This window comes from Medicago sativa, chromosome 2 (genome assembly GCF_051527215.1).
Source record: "Medicago sativa cultivar Bolivia chromosome 2, Bolivia_mono, whole genome shotgun sequence".
Classification (NCBI taxonomy): Eukaryota; Viridiplantae; Streptophyta; class Magnoliopsida; order Fabales; family Fabaceae; genus Medicago; species Medicago sativa.
Genome location: NC_140750.1, coordinates 61,710,338 through 61,731,849, shown reverse-complemented (window position 1 = coordinate 61,731,849; position 21,512 = coordinate 61,710,338). Strand labels below are relative to the sequence as shown.

The window sequence follows — 21,512 nt, the reverse complement described above, 5'->3', positions numbered from 1 at the left end:
TGTAAAGAATAAATGAGAATGTCTTTCATTCTCCTTTGTACACAGAATGCAAACCTGATCACATTGGATACCTACTTTTAGCATCCTATCACAAGTTGGCAGTCTAGCATGAATAATTAATCAAGTAACAAACAAACATTTTGGGGGGCTGGATTATTACATATCATTTTCCTCCAACCAACCTTTGCAAACTCACCTCTTAATGCATCATACATTCATCTGTTTTTCTCGTATGAAAAAAATCATATAACTATTACTTTTGTCATAAAAGAGTTTTATAAAAATAATTAAATTTATTTATTGGATTTTATCTAAAATGATCCATCAGATTAAAAAAAAGTTTGGATTAATTTAATTCAGTCCATTAATATTTTTTTTAAGCAAGTCCATTAATAACTTTAATGTATAATGAATGAATATAAAGATTTATCGTTGGACGGTTGGTGGATAAATGATGGATTCAACTGAATTGAGAACTCTAAAACACATAATTACTTTTAATTGTTTAATATTATTATTTTTATTATATCATTCATTTAATTCAAAAACATTTAATACAAATTATTGATTAACTTTTTTCACCAAATATCGAACAAAACACTTTTAGTAAATTCATCTTATGTGTTACAAAAAATCTAAAAAAATTACTTAGACTTAACTAAATTTCTTAATCAATATAAAAATGAATTCTTTTTACTTATTTCAACACTGACCGAAATAAATTTTAGAATAAAGTCTCGTCAAAACAGAAAAGCAATAATCTTTTTCAAAAATAAAAAATTATTTATATTTTTTGACTGAATTTTTCAAAAAATAAAATAAATAAAAGCTTCAAATAAAAATAAAGTACAGTATTAAATATACGACAAAAACCAAACGTCTCTGAAGTTTGTCACAATTCAAAATGTCACTCACATTCCACCAACTATGTTCTTTGCTACTAGCTTCAGCATTTCTATGGACACTACTACCAACTTCTCTACAACAACCATGTGATTACTCTCAAGGCAACTGGTTCATTGATGATGATGATTCTACTACCTTCTCCTACCCTCTCTATGATGCTTCAAAGGACTGTCCTTTCATTGGTCAAGGTTTTGATTGTCTTGGAAATGGTAGAACTGATAGAGATTATATCAAGTATAGATGGAAGCCCTTGAGTTGTAATCTTCCAAGGTAGTTATATTTGAGTTAAAGTTTTGTTTTTTGGAATGTATCTTCAAATGGGTAGTGACCAAAGTTCTTGTTTTTATTTTCAGTTTTTATGTTTTTTTGTTGTTGTTGTTAGTATGATTTTTGTTTGAAACTATAGGAGAAAGTGATAAGAAAAATATAAAAAAATTAATGAGTTTGATCGACATGTGATATATGATTGAACATTATGACTTTGTTTGATCAATGTTGTCGACCTCATTTAGTGAGACAAAACTTTGTTGTTGTTATTGTTGTTGGTGTATGATATTGGTATGAAGTTTCAACCGATTTGTGGATGATTGACTATGTTTTTCGAGAACATAGTTGACTATTTTTAGTGGGATCTCCATTTTCAACTATGTTTTTGAGACCGGGATCTGAGTCTGATTACACTTGGACTAATGTAATGTAATGTAATGTAATGTAATGTTGTTAATTCAATGTTTATGTTTGATCGGCAACAAAAGTTAGCCACATTTTTTTTCCATCACAAGGCTCAAACTCGAGACATTGTTTAAACTCGACACATTGTAAGGATCTGAGTCTAGTTAGACTCAGATGAATGTAATGTTAGTAATTCAATGCTTATGTCGGCTAGAGACCTTCCAGTGTGCTACTCTCAACTCTCAAGGTCTCAATTCAATTCTCCTTAGCATTAATTTCGGTGGGCTAGTTTAGCTTCTTCAGAAAAAAAATATTTATGTTTACTTAGCAAAAAAGTAATTATCCTTTTGCTTACATAATGACTTTTGTTAACCACGTTGTTTCCGTCACAAGAATCAAACTCGAGACTTTGTTTAAGAAATCTGAGTCTAGTTAGACTTAGATGAATGTATTGTTGATAATTCAATTTTCATGTTTGATTAGTAAAATGAGAACTTATTTTTTAGCTTCTCTAATGGTTTTTGTTAACAGGTTTGATGGTGGGAAGTTTTTGGAAAGATACAAAGGAAAGAAGATAATGTTTGTGGGAGATTCCATAAGCAATAACATGTGGCAATCACTCACTTGTTTGCTTCACATTGCAATCCCAAATTCAAATTATACCTTAACAAAACAAACAAAAGAACTTACTGTGTTCTCAATTCCGGTACTATTACAAGAAAATAATGGGTTTTGTGATTGTTTGATTAGTTAAATGATTTTGTCAATTTTGATTTTTTGGGGTGTTTTTATAGGAATATGAAGCTTCAATCATGTGGTTAAAAAATGGGTTCTTAGTAGATTTGGTTCATGATAAAGAAAAGGGAAGAATTTTGAGGTTGGACACAATTAGCTCAGGAAATCAATGGAAAGGTTTTGATGTTTTGATTTTCAATACATATCATTGGTGGACTCATACTGGAAATTCTCAAACGTATTGATTTTTTTTTTAACTCAAATTTTGGTATTTTTATGTGAGGAATTTGAGCATGTGGTTAATGGTTTTTTATTTAATTGTTTTCACAGATGGGATTATTTTCAAGTTGGGAATGAATTAATTAAGGAGATGGATCATTTGGAAGCTTTTAAAATTGGGTTAAGAACTTGGGCCAAATGGGTTGATTCCAACATTGAACCCTCAAAGACTAGAGTTTTGTTTCAGGGAATTGCTGCTTCTCATGTTGAGTAAGTTTAACTGTTTCTTCCACTCAATGAATGTCTGGATTTTGGTTATTATCTTTATGAATTCTCACTTGTGGTCTATGAAGCACTGTCATAGATGCGTACACTAGATACGACACTGACACATCGACACTGATAATTGTTTGAAATTAAAAAAAAAAAATGAATGTAAATTATATGTGATAGTTTCGTGTTGGTGTCCGACTCTCTGACACATAATAGACACTGGACCGGACACACCTTTAATTTGAAATCCCAATGTTACATAGATTGCAACGTGTTCGATGGCTCAGACTCTAGTTGCGACCTTTTGTTAAAATCTTGATTATAAGTATTATGTGAAGAGAGATCATAGAAAGACATTTAAGACACTGAATTTTATTATGATGAAATGGTAATATTGATTATGAAAGTATACTCAAAGACTCACTCTTTTTTCCCTTTTCTTCTTTTCCTGAATGACATAAAAATTCTAGTGGAAAAGGGTGCTTGAGACAAACTAAACCAGATCAAGGACCAATGCCACCTTATCCTGGTGTAGACACTGTGAAGAGCATCATAAGTAAAATGGAGAAGCCAGTACAATTGCTTGACATCACTTTGCTAACACAGTTAAGGAGGGATGGTCACCCGTCTATCTACACCGGCCGCGGAGAAAGTTACGTCGACTGCAGTCACTGGTGTCTTGCTGGTGTTCCTGATACTTGGAATGAAATGTTGTATGCTGCTCTTCTTGAAGATTAGTGTTAATTTGGTTTCATTCTGTACGTCGATTATTTATGTTATTCTTTTGCTTGAGTAGCTACACAGGATTGCTAGAAATATGATGAGTTAACTTCAAGAAAATGTAAGTAGACATGCTAATGTTTCTTTGCATTAAGAAGGAATTGAATTGTATATTCATTAGTTTTCTAGACCAAAATAGTCTTTGCACTAGCAGCATTTTTTTTTTTTAATGTTTTTTGTGCTCGAATGGTAGAAAAGTAAAAGTTTTCTAGACCAAAATATGTTTGTGATTTTGATAAGGTGAAAGATTATAGTGAAAACGCCTCGTAGATTTAAGTATCAAATCGAGTGTATACTCACAAATCACACACACATATGGGCATCTTCCACCATTGTTACCATGGAAACTATCTACCAATGATGTTTCCACCATTCATAGTTGTCACCATAGCATATTCTCCATGCTCCACCCACATTGTCATTGTTCAACAATCATTAGTGTTAGTGTAAACTCCACTCAACGTACTCTTTCCATTGTTGTCACAATGCCATTGTCATCCAAACTTCACCATATACTTTTGACATACACATTCTTAAAAGTGAAAACAAAGAATTTTTTTTTTTATCCGACCCTGTTGCCAATTTTTTTTTCAAATCTGACCCCCTTTCACATTTAAATACAGATCTGACCCCCTTTCAGGTATTTTTTTGGTTTGGTTTGTCGTTTTCCTCGTTACCGCAGTTTCAAATTGCGGTAATGAGCTTTCTTTCTGACACATGGCAAGTTGGTACAGGGTGCAGGTTTGACTATTTTTTTTTAAAATTTTTTTTATTCATTATCGCAATTTGGAATTTCAGTAATAAATTTTTATTTATTTTTTATTTTGGCACAATATATATTTTTTAAAATTAAATGCAAATAATAATAAATAAATATTACTGATAATTGTAATAAATATTAATTTAAAAACACTAATTATATTATTCATTGTGTTAAAAATAAAAATAAAAACTACTTTCTCCGCGGTATCCATTTACGTCAACCTAAATTTAAATTATGACTTCCCGTAGCACATAATTTATCTTTTTTTCTTCGTACGGGTTGTTGGTCTTGCTCTTCCTCTTTCTCTTCCTCTTCCACCTCCTCATTTTGAATTTCAGCATCATTAATTTCCATAGTCACCTCATTTTGCACATGTGGAACAGAGTTCGTCCAAATTCCATTAACGAAATCATCTTCGTTAAACCCTGCAGCTAGACTTTCTATGGTAGTATGTGGTTGTGACCATTGGAGTACGTAGAAAGGTCAACCCAATAATCCAGACATGCGAATACTAAAGAAAGGTCGACCCAATAGTACTCGCATTAGGACTGAAATGGACGAGGAGGTGGAAGAATGGACACCGACGCCGAGACTGTGTGGGTTGTGTCGGCATCCCGGTCATATTAGGAGAAATTGTCCGACCATTAAAAATCGTTAGTTAATATCGTTATGTATTATGTGTTCAACCAATCAAACGTGAAATGTTTTTAAATTAATCGTCGTGTAAAAAAACTAAGTAGTTTTGTCGTTTTAATGTCTAGTTTTACTATGCAAAAGAAGTAGAAATGTAAGTAAAAATGATTGTGAATTTGGATGAATATGTTGTTTTTATAGTGTCAAAAAGAGGGAAAACGAAAAAAAAATTAAATTTCATTACTGCAATTCCAAACTGCGGTAATGAATAAAAAAAGTTAGAAAAAATCAGTCAAACCTGTTGCACCCTGTACCCTGCCATGTGTCAGAAGGAAGCTCATTACCGCAATTTGAAACTGCGGTAATGAGGAAAACGACAAACCAAACAAAAAAAATACCTGAAAGGGGGTCAAATCTGTATTTAAATGTGAGAGGGGGTCAGATTTGGAATTTTTTTTGGCAATAAGGTCGGATAAAATTTTTTTTTTGAAAAGAATCTCATCAAACACGTTTTTAATATTATTAAAAAAAGGCACGTTTTTAATAGGTTTTTTTTTTGTTAAAATAGTTGCAAGTTATGTGGAGTTAGTTAAGGTAGTTAAAATAGAGTTAGTAGATTGGTTAGTTAGTTAGGGAGTTAGTTACTCCAAGTTACTCTATAAATTAGTTACCTCATTGTACCATTCAATCATATTTTATTCAATCAAATTCATTCTACTATATATGTGTATTCTTCTCATGAATACAGCTACGCTTTCTATCTTGCTTACATCTATGATCTTCATCCCTATGATTATATTCTACGATTTTCTACATGGTATCAAAGCGATACCTGAGGGATGTAGATGAATATTGTGCTTCCGCTTCCGATTATGAAATTTGCTAAAAGTTGCATCCGAGGATGATGATGAAGTTCTCAGTGATTCTTCTCCCAGTTCCAAAAATGATGAATAATGATGAATTGATCGTTCTTGGCAGTGAAAAGCATATTTTAAGTGAGTTATTTTAGAAATCGTGGTTGAACCTAATACAACTCCACAAAATCCACTTGTGAGGTGAGGATTGCCTCCCACTTATAAACATTTTATGAGACTATCTCTTATCTGATGTGGGACTTTTTAACAATTTTTTCATTCTAAAACTATTCACAATTTATTATTACTAGATTTTCTTTTGTTTAGAAAGTATTTTATAAATTACCTTTTTTTTTTCGTTCTTTTTTAAAACATAAAAAGGCCTTTAGTTTTCATTATTTCTTACTTAAATCAACTACCAAATCTAACTCTTTTCAAAATCTAACTTGATTTCATATATTATTAATTTATTTTCTTCTTCAAAATAAGGATAACTTTTATAAATGAGTCTATATGTTCATTTCCTGGCCACAGAAACCAAATAATTTTTTTTGGGTGGATAGTCATTGTAATTAAGATCTTTGGCACCTTAATGGCTTCGAGGAATGTGTTCTAAGGGATTGAAGTGCAGTCCTCCCCTACAATTTTATCGTTGTTTAATCAACTAAGCCACATTCATTACATAGCAATATTATAATTTAACAAAAACAAATAAAATAGCAAATACTATCGAAGTTATTAGAAAAATATCATGTATCTCACAACACACATAACTATTATCTATAAAAAAAATATATCTCGATTACAACTTAAAGTAACTTGGTCAAAAAAACTTAAACTAACTTAAATTCACAACATGGCACACAAACTTTTTTGTGTCACAATGGATGTGCCTTATACAAATATAAATAAATATCCTAATGTATGAATGTATTGTATCTTACACCTTATTTACTCTAATTGGAATTGCTCGCAAGGGTTGATCAATATCTCTATCTCCATTTTCCAGTTTCCAATCAAAGGAATTAATCAATGATCCTAACATAGTATGCAACATTCTAATGGCAAGTGGCATTCCAGGACATATTCTTCTACCACTACCAAATGGTATGAATTCATAATGTTGGCCCTTGAAGTTAATTTCCGACCCTAAAAACCTTTCAGGTGAAAACAAAGTTGGATTATCCCAAATATTAGGGTTTCTTCCCATAGCCCATTCATTAATTAGGATTTGTGCACCTTGTGGAATTATGTATCCTTTAATTTTGACATCTATTTTGGCTTTTCTTGGTAGCAAAAGTGGAGCTGATGGATGCAAACGTAACGTTTCTTTAACAACTGCTTGCAAATATGGGAGTCTAGTAATGTCTGATTCATCAATTGGATTTCCTATACCAATTATTTGTTGAAGTTCTTCTTTGAGTTTTGACATTGCATGAGGGTTGTGGATTAGTTCAGCCATTGCCCTTTCTATTGTGTAGGAAGTTGTATCAGTCCCCGCAACAAATAAATCCTATTACAAAGTCACAAAATGTAATACAAATGTTTATTAATAAAGAAAATGAGTATGTCTAGACAAAAAAAAAAAAAAAAAAAGAGTATGTTATCAAAATAGAAAAAAGGAAAATGACTTTCATGTCAATCATAACACTAAGATTAATATTGTGAGTGATTATGGTGATATAATTTTTTTTTTTTTTGTTTTCAATTAGCCTAAGGGCTAGAGCTCGCACAATTTAATTAGAAGTGGAGTGTCTGGGGTTCGAACCTGACCCCTGCCTATAATATGCAAATATCCCTACCAATTGAGATAAGCTCACGGGGATTGGTGATATAATTTTAATTCTTAAATTGCTACATATATGATGTCTTGAGTATGGATTATCCAAAAAAATCATAATGATATAGATAGTAAACAAATTAAAATTTGGCTTAATTAAGTTTTATGCCCTTAAAAAATATTCAAATTTTGTTTTTCGTCCCCATCAAGAGTAGCGGCATGTTTCCTTACAAAATTTTCCTGCTTGAAGTTTTTTCCCTGCTATGTTTTAAATTTTAAAATTGTTTTATTATCCTTTTTTTATAGGAAAGTTTTAAGCAATGAAAATGTTGCACATTTTTTTATTGGGACAAAAAACGAAATTTGATAATATTTTAGGGACTAAAAACTTATATAACTCTTAAAATTTTAACTAAAAATCTAGTGTAATATTATGACATTACTGTGAATTTTTTTACAAAATTAATTATCATAAACAAAAAGAAATTTTGTGACCATGTCCCCGAGTTGTCCCAGGGGAACTTTCTCATGTGCCATGTTCCATCCAGGTAATTTTTATGCATGACTAATTGGCATCCCTAATCTTGAAAACAAATTAAAATAACTCATAATAGGTTGCCATGCATGTGAATTCATTTTTATTCTTCAAGAAAGAAAAAATATGAAGTTTTGGGAGCTGTCAATTAGTCCTAAGTCAAAGGATACCTTTCACTAGCTTATGATTTCGCTATCTTACGCTTTCACTATCTTATATGACATTATACGATGGTCATTGGTTGAAACAAATTAGTTAGATACTTAAACCATTTAAAAAGTAGATCAATTAATAAAAGCAATAAAAAAACATATAAGAAAAAAAGAATAGTAAATGCATTGTTAGCATGGACATGCAAAGACATGCATTGTTATATAGTAAAAAAACATATAAGGTTAAGTAGTCCAGAGTCTCCGTAAGCATAACTCAATTCGCAAGGACATGCATTGTTATATGCAGGGTTCGAACCTCGGACACCCCACTTATTCACCTTGAAAAAGGTGAATTCTAGCCACTGGGCTACTTGATAAAAAAAATAAATAAAGAATAGTTAAAAATAGTAAAAAGGGATGGATAGAAAATTACAAGAAACAAATGTTTAATCTTTGTGTTGTCCATCTTTTGGCCATTCTCTTGAGAGATGTTGAGCAAATTGTCTAACATGTCATTATTTGTGACATAATTGTCTCCTTCCCTTAACTCCAATCTCTTGCTAATATAGGAATCAAGAATATGGAACAATTTTTCAACATAAGCTGCTGAAACTCCTCTTATACCTTGTGGATCAACCATCTTTAAAAAAGGGAAAAAATCAACCAAGTTTGGTGTTCCTATTGCTCTCACAAGATTTTCAATTATACCTTTATACTCATCAGTTTCTCCTGCAGAGTTAACAAAATCCATAGAAAAAAATGTGTTTGACAAAAAATTCAAAGAAGTTTTAAAAACAGCTTTTCCAACATCAACAGCTTCACCAATTAAGCTACTTCTATCAATATCACATAAAAGCTCTTGAAGCTTCTTACACCTAAGTGCATGGCTAGCATCAAGAGTTTTGCTAGAAAACAAATGGTTTTTGCATATTTTTCGTAGGTCTCTCCAAAGATCGCAAACCGGCATAAACGGTAAGCTAAAATGATCATGATTGAAAACTGTAACAGCTTGAGGGACTGTTCTGTTTGAGAGTAAGAGATCATGTGTTTGTAGCACTTCTTGTGCTACTTCTGCTGAAGAAATTACAATGGTAGTTATTTGCCCTAGCTTCATATGCATTATTGGACCATGTATTTTTGAGAATTTGGCTAATGATTGTTGTGGTTTTTTTCCTAGTTCAAAAACATTTAGTATAATTGCAAGAGGTGAAGGTCCTGGTGGAAGACTGTAACTTTGTTTTTTGGTGAGTGAAAGAAAGTTTATAGCTATGTATGTTAGTAGAAGGAGGAACATTGTGATTGCAAAATACATTTTTGGACTCAATTGGGACAAGTAACGTTGAATATTGCTATTGCCTATGGGAGAGGATTAAATTAAGAGATTTTGATGTTTTGCATTCCTGAACTAATTGATTTATATATATAGTGTTCCTGAGAGTTAAAAAGTCCAAGTCAAGAAACCTCCCAAAAAAAGTCAAAGTCAAGAAATTAATATGTGTTTTGACGGAAAGCAATAACACTTTGTATGTTTTTTTTTCATGAACTTAGTGTATGGACATGAATTTTAGACATTCCAATTACGTGGGCATCTCTAAATACCCCAAATTAAATACAAGTATATTCATAATAAAATACTACTCCCTCCGTTTCAAAATGAATGTCGCTTTAGCCAAAAAAAATTATTTCAAAATGAGTGTCGCTTTCAGTTTCCAATGCAATAATAACATTTTCTTTTCAATTGTATCCTCCAATTAATACTCTGCACACTAATTCCAAAGTATTACTTTTAAAACTAACCAATAGTTAATAAAGATAATTTGGTAAATTCTCTTTCTTTTAATCATTGCATTTTTTAATATGTGTGTAAACACCTAAAACGACACTCCTTTTGAAACGGAGGGAGTAGTACTAATAGAAAAAGAAATACAAAGAGTTGGAGGGTTGTGCCGAATCCAAGGTAAAAGAAATAGAGTAATGCTAGCAACACTCTCTTTTCAATACTCTCTTCAACACTCATTTTTTAATTGGCTTAAATAATGGTGGGTCTCACACTTTGGAAATGGGTTCCACTTAAAGTGGTGGGTCATACATTAGTTTTATCCAATAAGAGAATAAGTGTTGAAGAGAGTGTTGAAAAGAGAGTGTCCCTAACATTCCTCAAAAGAAATACTCCCTCCTTTTCAAAATGAGTGTCGCTTTAGCCAAAAAAAATTGTTTCAAAATGAATGTCACTTTCAGTTTCCAATGCAATAATAACTTTTTCTTTTCAATTGTACCCTCTAATTAATACTCTGCACACTACTTCCAAAGTATTACTTTTAAAACTAACCAATAGTTAATAAGGATAGTTTGGTAAAATAACCATTCTCTTTCTTTTAATCATTGCATTTCTTAATATGTGTGTAAACACCTAAAACGACACTCATTTTAAAACGGAGTGAGTAAAAGACAAGAAGAACATAAAAGAGGCAAGGGAATTAGAAATTGGGCAATTTTAGGCGACTCCTAAAGAAAGCATATTTCAAAAAAAAAAATTCCTTATCTGACGAATTTTCTCAAACCATAACATCCTCAGTTGAAGAAGAAAGAATGTCAATGCAACAACCCTAATGCTCCTAAAGAGAAACTTTATGAGTGATGTTTGATATGCTCACCCTTGTATCGGGTATTATATTTGATATTTCCTATTTTGGACTTCATCTTTTCAGTGACCTTCGATATGTAAAGTGTGAAACTTGTATTATCAACATTTTCTTCAACATTTCTAAACTTCATGAATAATTGCAAGATCTTTTTGAGAAACACGGCTCAAAATTGGATACTTTCAGCAGCGTCTTTGTAACAATTTCATGTTCATGCTCAACATCATTAGAAACATTAGCAACCTGATACTCATGTATGTCATTCTCCAAACAAGTGTCATCACAAATCCTAATTCTTCTCAAATTCGTCCTCAACACCATCAACAACTTGCAATTGTTCCCCTACAACATTCTCAATCTCAAGTGTCTCATAGTTTATCTCTATAGTTTCATCATTTGTAATGTGCGCAACTGTGTCAATTTCAGTAACTGCAGTAATAGCAACCTCAGATTGCGCATTAACTATGACTTGGGTACTTCCGGAACAAGTTGAACCACAACAATTTCTTGCACATTAGAATTCACATCCTCATTCCCCTCAATCGGGTTTTCAAGAGATCTAGATGAATCGATGTATGTAGGATTTTCCTTTTCTTGCCAAACTTGAACTGTTTACTTTTGAATGATGAAAGACATGACGGAACAATTCTATTTATACAATGTTTGATAAAAAAAATTGTATGAGGGATATGGCAAATTAGGGGGCCAAAACAAAAACTTAAATTTTTGTTTCTCACGAAACCACAACACAACATTTTATCTGATGTACAAATTGTCTAAAATATCAAAATAATTTTTTATCCAACAAAAGTTGTATAGGACAAAATTATTCAGTACTATAAAAGTTTCTCATGTATTGTTTTGTATGTGTTTACTGTATATGCTTGCTGTTTAACCGATCAAAGATACTCTAAGACGATCAAATATCTAAAAACTATATATATTTACACTACTAGAAAAAGCAAAATTAGAGAGGGAAATTAGTGACGGAAAAAATAAAATCTCTCATAAATTTCTTGGTCGCAAAATTAAGTGATGGAATTTGAGAGAGATTTCATGTTTTCCCTCACTGAATTTCCCTCACTAATTTTTGTTTTTTAGTACCGGTGGCTGCTGGATAGATGATAAATTAAATTCTACGAATTAAGAAATCTTTTTCCTTCATGGCTGAACGAATATAAGAAGTCAAGACAAAATTTTCTCGAACAAATTTGTGCTTGACAAGACTTGACTTTTTTCTTAGAGGAAAAAATGCTTTGTGATAGGGAAACAAGATTTGACTTCAAGCAAACAGGTCACAGTAATAATAATATAAACAAAAATTATTGTGACGAAAATGATTCCCTCTCCTATATTGTTTTTTTTATCCGTAATAATAATATAAATGTCATCTAAAATCTACATACATATATGCAAAGTCCCTGATATGAATTCAAATGAAGGTGTCCAGCATAACAATACTATTATTATTAATTGAGTTAGATTTTACATTATTTTTTTATATATTAAATGTCATTTAAGTTCATTTCACGCATTTTAAAAATATAAATAAAAGAAAGTGTCCAACAATTTTACAAAACTAATTTTTTTATTTTTTACAAAATATATTAATTAGCGAGTGTTAACCATTGTCATAAATAAATATAGAGTATAATATATGCAAGGTCCGGGGTTCAAACCCCGGCCACCACAAAAAAAAAATTAGAGTATAATGAACTTTTGATGTTGTCCATAATAAAGATTTGAAGTAGAGTTAAAATAAAAGGAAATGATAACGTCTTGGAACAAATGTTATGGTACGGAAGATATTATCTATTGAAAATTGTGCTAATTTATTTTTTAGAAGATTGAATTTTATTTTATTTAACCTTTTAAAAAATAAATTAATACAATTTTCAATGTATAATTTTTACTTTTGAAACCTTATCAATGATAAGGTTTTTAAGATACATGTTAACATTTTCTAGTAACGAAAGTTCATTAAAAACATAAAGGCCAGGATAGATGCACATGCATTATATTAGAAGCAGCCGCCACCACAATTTTTTTTTAGGGAATATTTTTATATTTTTTTAATTAGTCATTGAACAGTCGTTTTTTCTATTAAGAAATTACATGTTGTCAACCACTAAAAAGTATTGGATAGTTTTCTTTGTAAACAACCGAATTCATTTTAGATAAATTATTGAATCCATATTCTTTATTAAAATTTTGAATGTTTGTTTGGTCACATACATATTGGTAATGTTGAACAAATATGAATCTGTTTTAGAATAAAAAGAAAAATTTACTAAAAAAAATATACAAAGATACATCGAGAATTAGTATACATGCTTTGTAGATGTTGAGGAATTATCAATTTTCAATATACAATGATATTTTGTAATCTCACTTTTTTTTTTGATAGAATTTTGTAATCTCACTATACAATTATTTTAAAACATTTTTTCTTTCTTATAATGCGACAATCAATATGTACCGATTAAGGAAAAATTAAATAATAATCTATTGGATGCCCCTAAAAAAAATATATCTATAGGATGAACATCAACCTACTTTTAAGAAATATCAATCGGATGTACCATAATCTGCCACCTGTCCTGCTTTCAATTTTATTTTTTTACATTAAAGCCTAGATATGTATTGTAGTTTGAACGATTCATTCCCTAATTTTTATTTCTTTTTGACGTGATTTCATTCACTAAGTTAAGATTCGTTCATTGGGTTAAAAAAAAAAAGAAAAAAAAGAACGATTCAAGCTTCAAACACCACCACCGTTGTCTTCTGTTGGAATATATTCGCTCTTCTCTCGGTCAAAAAGGTATCAATGGTTAACAGTCAATATTGATATATTTGGAATAAAAAATATATATTTAGGCTTTGTTTGGGAGTTTGGAGGGGAAAGGAGGGGAGGGCTTTGGGGGGTTGAAAATATATAGAAAAATGGACAAAAAATTCACATTTTTTGAAAGAACAATTTTTTTGAGAATGATAAACTAATCCTTATGATTAGTATACTTTTAATTTTAATAATATAATAACAACATAGATTGGATTTGAAAAATTCAAATAAACCCTTCATAACCCCACAAAACCCTCCCCCAATACAATTTTTGAGTTCCCCCAAATGAGGGGGATTTTTTATTATGAGTAAAAAATTAACCTCCAAAGCCCTCTCATCCCAATGTCTTCTATTTCTTCCACTTGCTCCTTCCTTTTTTGCAAAACCCTCCCCTCCCCTCCCCTCCAAACTCCCAAACAAAGCCTTAGCTTTGTAAATGGTACAATTTCATTTATTTATACTCGATCCATCCTTATATCTAAGTACCATTTTGACTAAAAATTACCATTTTGACTAAAAATTTTGTGTTAAAATAAAAACTCTTTTTTAAATTATTAGATGTATTTATTATTTTTTCCTAAACATACCCCTAATTAGTACTATTAACTTGTCTTGAAATATAAAAGTTAAATTTAATACACATACAAATAAAGAACAATTTGGTAATATTAACACACAAAATAGACACATTAGTTGTACAAACAACTTTTTTTTTTAAATATGAAAAATACAAAGAGTGCTTACATACAAGGGCGTATAGGGAGTATGTTTTAAATGTGTGAAATGAACTTAAGTGACATTTAATATATGAAAGAATATGTTTTAAATGTGTGAAATTATATTTTTATGTCGAACACCTTCATTTGAGTTGGTATTTTTGATTTCACAAATGTACATTTACATGTAAATGTACTACAATAGGAACAAAAGGAGGGAGGGAGGGAGGGAGGGGGAGCGGGGGGGAGAGAGAGAGAGAGAGAGAGAGAGAGAGAGAGAGAGAGAGAGAGAGAGAGAGAGAGAGAGAGAGAGAGAGAGAGAGAGAGAGAGAGAGAGAGAGAGAGAGAGAGGAGAGAGAGAGAGAGAGAGAGAGAGAGAGAGAGGAGAGAGAGAGAGAGAGAGAGAGAGAGAGAGAGAGAGAGAGAGAGAGATGAGAGAGAGAGAGAGAGAGAGAGAGAGAGAGAGAGAGAGAGAGAGACGGTAGTCTTAGGTTCAACCTAAGGCCTAAGACATTGAAAAGCGATCCGACCGGGTGAACAACGACAGAACAAATTAAATCATAGGTTTCCTTTCGGCAAGGTGGTTCGGGTTTTGGAAGGTTTCAAGGTCAGGGATTTCAAGGATTTGAGAGACGGCATGATGATGACAAACACATGCTTAATTGTAACAGCCACGATCAAGATTTTGGGAAACAATTTTGTTGAAATTGACTCAAAATTTGATGGATGAAAAAGATTGTTGCTAAAAATATAAATGATTTGTTTCAAATATATTTTGTGCTTCCGGAAGATTGTTGCTAAAAAATATATTTATGGACAATAAATATATTTGTATCGTATGAAGGAAGATTTGATGCAAATATATTTTTGGGGTATAAAAAGCAATCCGACCGGGTGAACAATGACAGGACAGATTAAATCATAGGTTTCCTTTTGGCAAGGTGGTTCGGGTTTTGGAAGGTTTCAAGGTCATGGATTTCAAGGATTTGAGAGACGGCATGATGATGACAAACACATGCTTAATTGTAACAACCAGGATATTTTGGGAACAATTTTGTTGAAATTGACTCAAAATTTGATGGATGAAAAAGATTGTTGCTAAAAATATAAATGATTTGTTTCAAATATATTTTGTGCTTCAGAAGATTGTTGCTGAAAATATATTTATGGACAATAAATATATTTTTGTATCGTATGAAGGAAGATTTGATGCAAATATATTTTGGGGTATAAAAAGAAACGTATCATCAACGTGATATCCATTTCAAATTTATGAGTTATATTTCTCTGTTTAAACAGATCTTGTATCTCATGAAATATGAGAGAGTAGACAAACAAGGGTTTAGAAATCAACAACAAAAACTAGAATTTGGAGAGATTTCTCCTGGCACCAAACATTCGGGTTGAGATTGTTTTGATTCACCTTGAACAAAACACTATTAGGATAGAGTCTCATTGTCACGGGAAGAGATTCACCTTTGAAGACTGATTCTTGTAACCATTTGATATCTCTTTTTTAAAGTTACTCATCATGGAACGGAGAGCTGCTCTCTCCCCCCAGTGTAGGTCAGTATTGGACTGAAGGTAAACAAATTTTCGTGTGTCCTCTCTTTCTCCTTTGTTGTTCTATCTTTTGCTTGTGTTTATAACCGTCATCCACGTTATTTTGGTTGCTTGATTAATTTGCTTAACGCATCAAATATTTTATTGGTGTGATTTTTAATGAATTCACAACAAGTTTAATGGGGACAACGGTGATCAAAGGAAGGCATATCGCGATCAAAAGTGGGTCAGACCTCATGGTCGCTCTCTCACCAGAAGGCACAATAGCTTGCGCACTACATCTCCTTTAATGGTTCAAACGACAACTAACAAGCACTTGCACAAATTGTTCAAAAAAAACAAGCAATTGCACAAATTGTTCAAAAAAAAAAAACAAGCACTTGCACAAGACAACAACCTATTATTTCACTAGTATTCCTGATTATTTATAGTACTTTGAGTTGAAGAAGTGGTTTGAGTTATGTGGTATGTTGTCTGATCTTTTTGTTTTACAAAATATTTTGCTTGTGTTTATAACCGTCATCCACGTTATTTTGGTTGCTTGATTAATTTGCTTAACGCATCAAATATTTTATTGGTGTGATTTTTAATGAATTCACAACAAGTTTAATGGGGACAACGGTGATCAAAGGAAGGCATATCGCGATCAAAAGTGGGTCAGACCTCATGGTCGCTCTCTCACCAGAAGGCACAATAGCTTGCGCACTACATCTCCTTTAATGGTTCAAACGACAACTAACAAGCACTTGCACAAATTGTTCAAAAAAAACAAGCAATTGCACAAATTGTTCAAAAAAAAAAACAAGCACTTGCACAAGACAACAACCTATTATTTCACTAGTATTCCTGATTATTTATAGTACTTTGAGTTGAAGAAGTGGTTTGAGTTATGTGGTATGTTGTCTGATCTTTTTGTTTTACAAAATAGAAATGCTCAAGTTTTTGGGTTTGTTTAATAATGTCCGGGATATTGAAAAATTAACGAGCTTTGAATAATGTGGAGGGATGGTGTTGATGTTGGTGTAAGCTCTAGAACTAGAAGCCCATAGTTTTTGTTGGAACATGTATGGAAATTGAGTAAAAAAGACTAAACACAAATTCCCATGTTGGGTAGAACTAGTGTTGTGTGAATTGAAAAAAGTGGAAGTTCCACATCGGATGGAACACACACATTAGTAGTGTTTATATCATAGTTTTAAAAACCGGCTCGGACCGGCCGGTCGGACCGGTTGAACCGTGAACCGGTAGTGTGGCCGGTTCGGTCTACTTGTTGGATCGGATGTGCAGTTGAACCGGTCAGAACCGGCGTGACTCGCTGAAACTCGGTAGAACACGGTGACTCGGCCGGTTTGGTGAACCGGACCGAGTCATTACACAACGTCATTTCAAAAGATATAAAAACTAGAAAATGAGAAAAAGTGAAAGATTATCACACAACAGGAGATCTCGCGATGGAAGGGGAGAAGATGTGAGAAGACAAGAACAATGATTGAACATTTTAGATCTCATATGTGTTTTTCTATTTGAGATCTATTTGGATCTGCTTTTGATTTAGAGAGAACAGAAGAAGATGAAGAGTAATGAAGGTGGCGGCAGTGCAACACAAAAGTAGGGTTATGTCTCCAACTTCAATTGGCATTTAAAGTTCATTTAAAACCTAATAAAATTCTCTCCTTTTTTTAAGAAAAATGGTAAAGTCAACATGTGAAAGGCTAGATATATTTTATACTGTTATTACTTTATTCATCATGCATAAGATATATTATACAGAAATAGAAAAAAGATAGGAAATATTTTAGCTACGTGTGTTATTGTAAATTGGTTTATATTTGAAAAATGAGTTTGTGAAATTATGTTAATTTGGGTAATGATTTTTTAATATTTGTATAAATTATTTCCTAAAAAAAAAATAGTATAAATTACATGAGTATTTTAGAAGTTTTTACTGGCTGAGTCATTCAATTTAATCCGAGTTATACGACCGAGTCAACCGATTCAGTCACGCGGTTCAACCATTGACCCAGTGGTTCGACCAATGACTCAGTGACCCAGTGACCTCACCGAGTCAATGTCCGGTCCGGTTTTTAAAACTATGGTTTATATAGTGGGGGTGTACCTCTAATTAATGGGCGTACGTAAGCACTAGAGGAAAATATATATTGATATATATTTTATTATTTGGAAATGATAAATTAAATAATTAATTTAATCATTATTAGAAAGTGTTTTCTTAGTCCCCAAGTTTTGCTAAAATATTTTGTACTAAATCTAATATATTTTGGTACTCAATTGAGATATTTTTGTACTAGATCTAATATGTGAATTACTTAATGACAAAGTAATGTATTACTTGTTCCCAAAGTTTCTCACTTATTAGTTGTGAATTTTCTCTATAAATAGAGAGCTCACACAGTGCATTCCACACACCAAAGAGTTTCATTGAGTTGTCGGGAACTCTTTCTCTCTTCTCCCTTTCTTGACTTGTGTTGACGAGTCTTTCTTTTCTTCTCCCTCCTTCGACTTGTTTAACAAGTCATTCTCCTTTTTCTACTCCTTTCTGTCCCTTCGGAATTAAGAGTGTTCTTAAGACCATATTCCATTTTCGGTTTAATGTCCCTTCGGAATTAAGAATGGTCTTAAGTTCATAGTCCCTTCGGAATAAAGAGTACTTTTAAGATCATAGTCCCTATTTGGAATAATAATGTCCCTTCGGAATCAAGAATGATCTTAACGGTATATAAATATTATAACAATATTTTTCTATTTGAGGAGAAATGGTGGTAACACCATATTTGAGTGGTCACAGTACCATATTGATAGTTTGGAGAACTTAAGGGTTAGAATGGTGGAAACACCATATTTGAGTGGTCTTAGCACCATAATAGAATGGTAATAATACCATATTAAAGTGGTTTCAGTATTAAAGAGTGGTCTTAGTACCATATTTGAGGGTGTAATTCTCGAACGGTTTTCTACGATGCAGTAGTTAACCGCACAGTTGTAGCTGGGCTTGTTTTATCCTGGAGGCGGCGTGGTTGATAGTCTACCTTGCACAACTTTGGGTAGTGCCACGAAACGTCTTAAAGAGAGCGACCTGGTCGTGACTCAACCTAGTAACAACTTCGGTAGATAATAGAATTTAGAAATTCAAATACAATAGTTTGGAAATCCAAAAAACAACAATTTTAAGATGTTTCGATATGCTATGTCTACTGAAGAAGTTACTTATTGAGGTTCAATTGTCCCTAAATACAAGAAGGATAAATCAAGCTATAAGAAATACATCTTTCGACTGAAACAAAGAAGTGTTTGTTGTTATAACAACAATACTAAGAAATTCAGGTGGGATTTAGTATGGGAAAGGATAGTTTTTTCCCACCATGGGAAAGTAAATATTGACCATTAGATTAAGTAAAGAACATGGTCTTATGGTACACTCTAAACACTAAATTTTTTTTCACTTTAGCTTCCACCACCACTCTCTCTTCCATCACCATTAACCCATCAACAACAACAGCATCAAAATTTCCTTAAAATGAAAACACGTTCTCCACTCACCCACCACCATCAGTAATTATTACACTTCAATCATCATCTTAGTCAATTGAGAGATGAATTACCATTTTCATAAATCATCTTCTTAATCTTCACTCACTCACTTGTAACAAAACCCCAATTTATTATTCTATCACTCACCTTTTCTCATAACTCATCTTCTTGTTTAATTTGATTCTTCTCACTTGAATCTCACATTAAAAATGAGAAATTTTGGAGTGATGGGTTGAAAGGATTTCTCAGGAATATGCTTTATGTGATGATGAATATTGTTGTTGTTCCTAGAATAAAAAACTCTTCAGTATAATGAGCTAGTCTATTTTCATTTTTCAAGCCTATTATCAACAATGGATGTTTCCAGCAATGTTGAAAAGATATTCAGCATCAAACTTAGTATCACTATGGACATGAGTTGAATAAATATCTTGCAAAATGTGTTCATCAGAAAAAGAAGAAAAAATCGTTTCCATTTTCTAGACTTATTTCCTTTTTTGAGATCTTATTCTGTTTGTTTGAGTAGTTTAGTTTTAATTTGATTTATGGAACACATGTGAAGAAGAGTTTTTCTGTTCTGGTTGAAGATTGAACATGACAATGAAGGAGAGATGATGGTGGAAGATAGGGAAAAAAAGATAATCTAGTGTTGAGAGTGCACCATAAGACAATGTTCTTTGCTTAATCTAATGGATAGAATTTACTTTCCCATGGTGGGAAAAAACTATCCTTTCCCATACTAAATCCCACCAGAAATTCACATACACAAGTGAATAAGAACTCCAACAGTTCCTGATTATCATTGATAGTGATAAAACTGACAAGTTTGTTACGAAAAAAAAGTGTCGGATCGAAAAGGAAAATAATGAACTGATGATTGCTTGCAATGGATTCGGTTATTACTTTAAGTGGAAACGGCAAATCCTGTGATCAAGTATTAATAATCTTTGTATAGTGCGTTGGTAAAAGAAAAAGATGCTAGCTTCTAATTTTGAAGGTTGAGTGTACACGTTAGAAATATGTTGTGCCTGCTTTACCAAAACCAACTCCAATTCTAGCACATGAACTCATTTTCTTTGGTAAATTAAAGCATCAGCATATCTTTACGATTTTAACTATAAACTCGAGCACTCACTTATTTTAGGATTTTGATCCTATAAGAACAGGTCTATTGACTTGTATTCGTATTCTTATTGGGAAAGACTACCTTTTTTATGGTATATTCAGAATTAAAATTCTCCTTCTATTTTATTAGTTGTGTGATTTTAATATTTGACATGTGAACAAGCGTTTAATTTTAAACTTGAGTAACTTGGACTTAATTCCAAAGTTATATGATTAGACAATTTTATTTATTGCAGTCAAGATATATGAACCAAAAGTTCATATAAATCAGAATTTAGAGAATATGAATCTCTAAACATAATAGATTATTATATGTGTGAATTTTATGACACATAAACTAGAAATGATAAAATGATATTTTATCATATTTATTGATGACTGCAAATTTTGAAAATAAAATTGATATGCTTGATATGTTCAATTTCTTTAACAAAAATTGAAATTTATGTTGGCCAGAGTACCAAAGTCTAAGACCAAAAATTCCAATTAAGAAATTTTTGAAGAAAAGACAACCTAACTTGTCTTATTTTTGAACTTGGGATTGTCTGACATAAGTTCAGATCTTGAGCCCGAGAGATAAACTCATTAGTAGAGCCTATGAATGTGTATTCATTAGGTATGTTATAAATAACGAAGCATATAGGTTTTATGACCTAAATGTTAAAGTGATCATAGAATTAAAAGATGTTGATTTCTATGAAGTAAGTACCCTTGTATATTAAGAACTAGTGGGGGCACTATATCTAATCACATTCATGTAATTAGAAATAGTT

General features: G+C 31.9%; 2 protein-coding genes across 2 annotated transcripts; one reads left to right on the top strand and one right to left on the bottom strand.

Annotated features, from left to right (window-relative positions):
* The first annotated feature begins 872 nt into the window (after positions 1-872).
* Positions 873-3,721, top strand: LOC146949431 (protein trichome birefringence-like 42). The gene is made up of 5 exons (XM_085745447.1): positions 873-1,176; positions 2,110-2,284; positions 2,373-2,551; positions 2,644-2,802; positions 3,276-3,721. Exons 1-5 carry the CDS (start codon positions 905-907, stop codon positions 3,541-3,543), a joined length of 1,053 nt encoding a protein of 350 aa, XP_085601573.1. The 5' UTR covers positions 873-904; the 3' UTR covers positions 3,544-3,721.
* A 2,868-nt stretch (positions 3,722-6,589) lies between these two features.
* LOC146949430 (geraniol 8-hydroxylase-like) lies at positions 6,590-9,696 on the bottom strand. The gene is made up of 2 exons (XM_085745446.1): positions 8,736-9,696; positions 6,590-7,348 (listed from the first exon to the last, which is right to left on the bottom strand). Exons 1-2 carry the CDS (start codon positions 9,612-9,614, stop codon positions 6,776-6,778), a joined length of 1,452 nt encoding a protein of 483 aa, XP_085601572.1. The 5' UTR covers positions 9,615-9,696; the 3' UTR covers positions 6,590-6,775.
* Positions 9,697-21,512: the final 11,816 nt, after the last annotated feature.

What these genes read in the sequence shown, in the direction of transcription:
- LOC146949431 (XM_085745447.1), top strand. Translation starts at nt 905, where the DNA reads ATGTCACTCACATTCCACCAACTATGTTCTTTGCTACTAGCTTCAGCA. An exon ending in TTGAGTTGTAATCTTCCAAG is followed by an intron (nt 1,177 to 2,109) that starts GTAGTTATATTT and finishes TTTTGTTAACAG; the next exon opens with GTTTGATGGTGGGAAGTTTT. An exon ending in CATACTGGAAATTCTCAAAC is followed by an intron (nt 2,552 to 2,643) that starts GTATTGATTTTT and finishes TTGTTTTCACAG; the next exon opens with ATGGGATTATTTTCAAGTTG.
- LOC146949430 (XM_085745446.1), bottom strand. Translation starts at nt 9,614, where the DNA reads ATGTATTTTGCAATCACAATGTTCCTCCTTCTACTAACATACATAGCT. An exon ending in AGATTAAACATTTGTTTCTT is followed by an intron (nt 7,349 to 8,735) that starts GTAATTTTCTAT and finishes ACTTTGTAATAG; the next exon opens with GATTTATTTGTTGCGGGGAC.